Source organism: Mchenga conophoros, linkage group LG2, assembly GCF_057382185.1.
Source record: "Mchenga conophoros isolate Kocher_MC1m ecotype Shallow Benthic linkage group LG2, M_conophoros_male_GT1.1, whole genome shotgun sequence".
In the NCBI taxonomy this organism is placed as follows: Eukaryota; Metazoa; Chordata; class Actinopteri; order Cichliformes; family Cichlidae; genus Mchenga; species Mchenga conophoros.
Genome location: NC_140527.1, coordinates 17,785,778 through 17,789,546, shown reverse-complemented (window position 1 = coordinate 17,789,546; position 3,769 = coordinate 17,785,778). Strand labels below are relative to the sequence as shown.

The 3,769-nt window shown below is 42.8% G+C and overlaps 1 protein-coding gene across 1 annotated transcript; it reads left to right on the top strand.

The window, feature by feature from the left end:
- The first annotated feature begins 264 nt into the window (after nt 1–264).
- On the top strand, nt 265–2,056 carry LOC146581814 (TBC1 domain family member 2A-like). The gene is made up of 4 exons (XM_085247551.1): nt 265–435; nt 520–705; nt 1,330–1,451; nt 1,781–2,056. Exons 1-4 carry the CDS (start codon nt 265–267, stop codon nt 1,980–1,982), a joined length of 681 nt encoding a protein of 226 aa, XP_085103677.1. The 3' UTR covers nt 1,983–2,056.
- Nucleotides 2,057–3,769: the final 1,713 nt, after the last annotated feature.

Here is a 3,769-nt window from a genome sequence, read left to right as displayed (position 1 = left end):
AATGCTGGCGAGCACTCAGTAATCCTGTTCTGTTTCCAGCTGTGTGAGAAGAGTCGGACAGCTCCTAATCCTGCCTCCAGGCAGGTCCAGCTGGACCTTCACCGAACCCTGACGACCAATCAGCACTTCTCCTCGCCGCCCAGCCCCGCCCTCCAGCAGCTCCGCCGCATCCTTCTGGCCTTCTCCGGGCATAACCTTGCCATTGGCTACTGCCAGGTACTCAACAGGTCAGAACAAAAGTATAAATTTTATATCTGAGTTCTTATGTGGACCCGCCTTCCAGGCAGAACCTCACCTTCCATCAATGTCCACAGGTTAGCGGCCCTCGCTCTGCTGGTCCTCCAAAGTGACGAAGACGCCTTCTGGTGTCTGGTGGCAGTGGTGGAAGCCATCATGCCTCAGGACTACTACACCAAGAATCTGGTGGCCTCTCAGGTCAGCAGACACACTCACCTGCTTGCCTGCTGTGATCTGTTTTAGTGATCAGTGAGGCTGATCTCTGTGAGTCTTTGTGCTCAGGCGGACCAGCGCGTGCTGAAGGACTTCATGGCGGAGAAGCTTCCTCGCCTGGCATCTCACTTTGAGGATCACAACATTGACGTCTCTCTGGTCACCTTCAACTGGTTCCTGGTGGTTTTTGTGGAGAGTCTGCCCAGCGACATCCTGATGCCTCTGTGGGACGCCTTCCTGTATGAGGGTACCAAGGTACCATACACCCGAACACACCATGACAGAAATGCAGACAACACTTGAATGCACCACAGTAGTGTCCATGGAAACAAAAATGATTTTGTTTTGACCTTTAGATGTCTTTATTTACATTTTAGGAGTAATAAGACATTGTTTACTAAGCATGGGGAACTGTCATGTGACATGAAATAGGAGTGGGAAAGCAGATCATTCTAGTAACGACCTCACAGTCTACCACAAGCAGCGTAAATCCAGACGATGAGCGGGACAATGGCTTTGGGCTTGTTTCTGCAATGTGACAAATGCAGCACAGCTTTTACATCGTTTGTCTCAGGAAATAAAATCACAGTTCAGACACAGAAATATATACCACACAGGGATAAATGCTGACAACAGCTTCAGCCACGTAGATCCAACCCAAAAGTTTAATTTAAACTTAAAGCTCAACTACCAAGTAAGTTAATATTATCTGGCAACTGAGGAACCAAGTGGCTTATTGGAAATCGATCAGAGCTGTAATGAGTAAAGGGCCCAACTGCACCACAACTGAAAGAGTAATTTTATGACTCACCTCCTCAAAGTTTCCAATTAATTGTGTGGCGTGAGTGTCCTGTTATGAAATGCGTGTCTGTGCTGCAGGTGATCTTCAGATACACTCTGGCTCTGTTCAAATACAAAGAGGACGACATCCTGAAGATTCACGACAGCGTGGAGATCTACCAGTACCTACGCTTCTTCACAAAGACCGTCTCCAATGCCAGGTACGCACTCGCCTCCACCCGCCTTAATCTACGAGCTGTTACACTCTCAGAAGTGTAGCGGATGTAGCTGTTGAATCTTTGAGCTTCAAACCCTTTTTACTGAAATTTTGTGAGAAGTTTAAATTTCCCTGATCACAGTAACAACGATTTAAAGATTTTTAAGTATCTGCAGCTCTCGGATACATGTGGTCCAGTCAGTCCAGTATTTCCTGCTCAAACTGCAGTACCTGAAGTATCAAGCAGCATAAAACAGAAACACTCAAGCTGATCAGTTTCCAGTTCCTCTGTGTTGGTGATCGAGTCCTTTCCACCTGCGTGTGTCCATGCAGGAAGCTGACCAGCATCGCCTTCAACGACATGAACCCATTCCCCAGCCGGCTGCTGAGGAACCGGCGAGTGCTCCACCTGGAGCGCCTGCAGGCGGAGCTGCGTGAGCTGGAGGAGCAGCACAAGGAGTTCATCACCGAGAGCGTCGTACGGAAAGACAAAGAGCTCGACGTCATGGTGAGCGAGGACGACGAGGACCTCTGATCACACGGGACGCTTCAGCTGCTCACTTCGAGACGACGATGAGTTTTCCATGAGTTCAAGAGAATTTCACTAAACCGGCTGTTAACTGGTTTCCTTCACACTAAACACAGGATTGTGTCAGGTTCACCATCTCTACTAACACTACAAGGAAACAGACGCATACAGATTTAACTGCATCACATCTCTGAAACAAGCTTGCAGTAAACAAATGTGTACTGTGTTCACGTGTGTAATAAGTCAGGCTGCAGAAATGTGCAGATGTATTTCAGTGAATTCATTTGGATTAATATGTGATAGCTTATTTATTTCATTGCATCTTTTGCTTTATACCTAAAAATGCGTGACATTTCTAAATGTAGTCACATCCCTATGAAACATGGTTGATTATCAGCTGTAGTCACAGCTGGTGATAAAGTAATTAAATGTCCAGCTATTCAAAAATAGGGCATTCTGCACAATGAGTACTTTTTGGTACTTGAAGTATATTTTGATGCTGATGCTTCAGGGCATTGTGCTGCATTGTCGAAGCTCTCTGGGCTTCCGGTTAGAACGACCTCACAGTGTTTTATTTTGATCTGGTGTAAAGTGCATTGTGCAGAAATGACAGCATGATAGTCACATGATAAAACTGACTTTTCTTTTTTTTTTAAATTTTACTGGGTGTGCATCTTGTTCAAATGTCTTTTTCAGCATTTGTACATAAATATTCTGTATATAAATATTTGATTTTCATTTATTTTACAGAGTCCTTTATTTTGTTTCACAAATATGACATTCATGTCAAATGACATCTGCAGACTTTATAATGACCAGCAGGGGGCAGTGTATTGCAGTCTATGAGAACATTTACTGAGACCTGTTTCATGCACTAGTTTCATGTCTCATTGAATCCAACATGATGTTGATTTTGTAAATTAAGGTCACATGTTCATCACATCTAATTTCAAAACACTGATCAATTTTTAAAAAAAATGAATTCCATACCAATTGCAGGAATAAAATAGGAATAAATAACAAACGAGAAATACATACAAAACAAGAGAAAGGCACACATGAGAGAACAGGTCACATGACAGCACAGCATTATCTACCCACAATTTGAACTAAATAACAGATAGCACAGCCAATGAAAACAAACGGAAATCAGAATAAATTTAAAAACTTTTATTGATGTTAACTTGAAGTGCTGAATTAGCCCTGTTGTCAGTTCAAATCACTTCAATCTATAGCGCACTTTAAGGTCTTTAGACCTTGAAAAGGAATACACTGCAAGGTAAGCTTGCAGCATCTTACTTTAAGGTCAACTGTGAAACTTTGTGGAAAGCCTGAGACAAGTTGATGAGTCAGTGAAGCGCACTTCCTTCTGATGACGGCTATACTGAGGTGAGTTTTTAAGCATATCCTGAACTTTATTCATTATTAGACTTCTGACACCTGGCAAATAAACTCTCACGCGATATGAGAACATAACAGCAAAAAGCCAGTAGCTGGTACATGAATGGATAAAAATTGGATCCCTCTTAGATTGAATTGGTTGCCCTCTTATATTACGTTGTTTTGAACCTAACCGCATCCACTGAATTAATGCAGTTTTCAGGACAGTAAAAACAGAGAACTCTGATATACACAATTTCTGATTGCTGATAGTGTTTCTTAATGCAAAATGGGCTTCCATTTAAAATGCAATTGCTTTATGTTCGATCTTTAGTGAAGAAGGGTCATTTTTGATTCTGTGGACAAGGGATGCAAATGGAATGTGAAGGCAACAGGTAGTAGGGTGAATTAGG

Coding starts and splice junctions, on each gene's coding strand:
- LOC146581814 (XM_085247551.1), top strand. CDS start 265: ATGTGGACCCGCCTTCCAGGCAGAACCTCACCTTCCATCAATGTCCAC. Junction 436..519: donor AGAATCTGGTGGCCTCTCAG/GTCAGCAGACAC, acceptor CTTTGTGCTCAG/GCGGACCAGCGCGTGCTGAA. Junction 1,452..1,780: donor AAGACCGTCTCCAATGCCAG/GTACGCACTCGC, acceptor GTGTCCATGCAG/GAAGCTGACCAGCATCGCCT.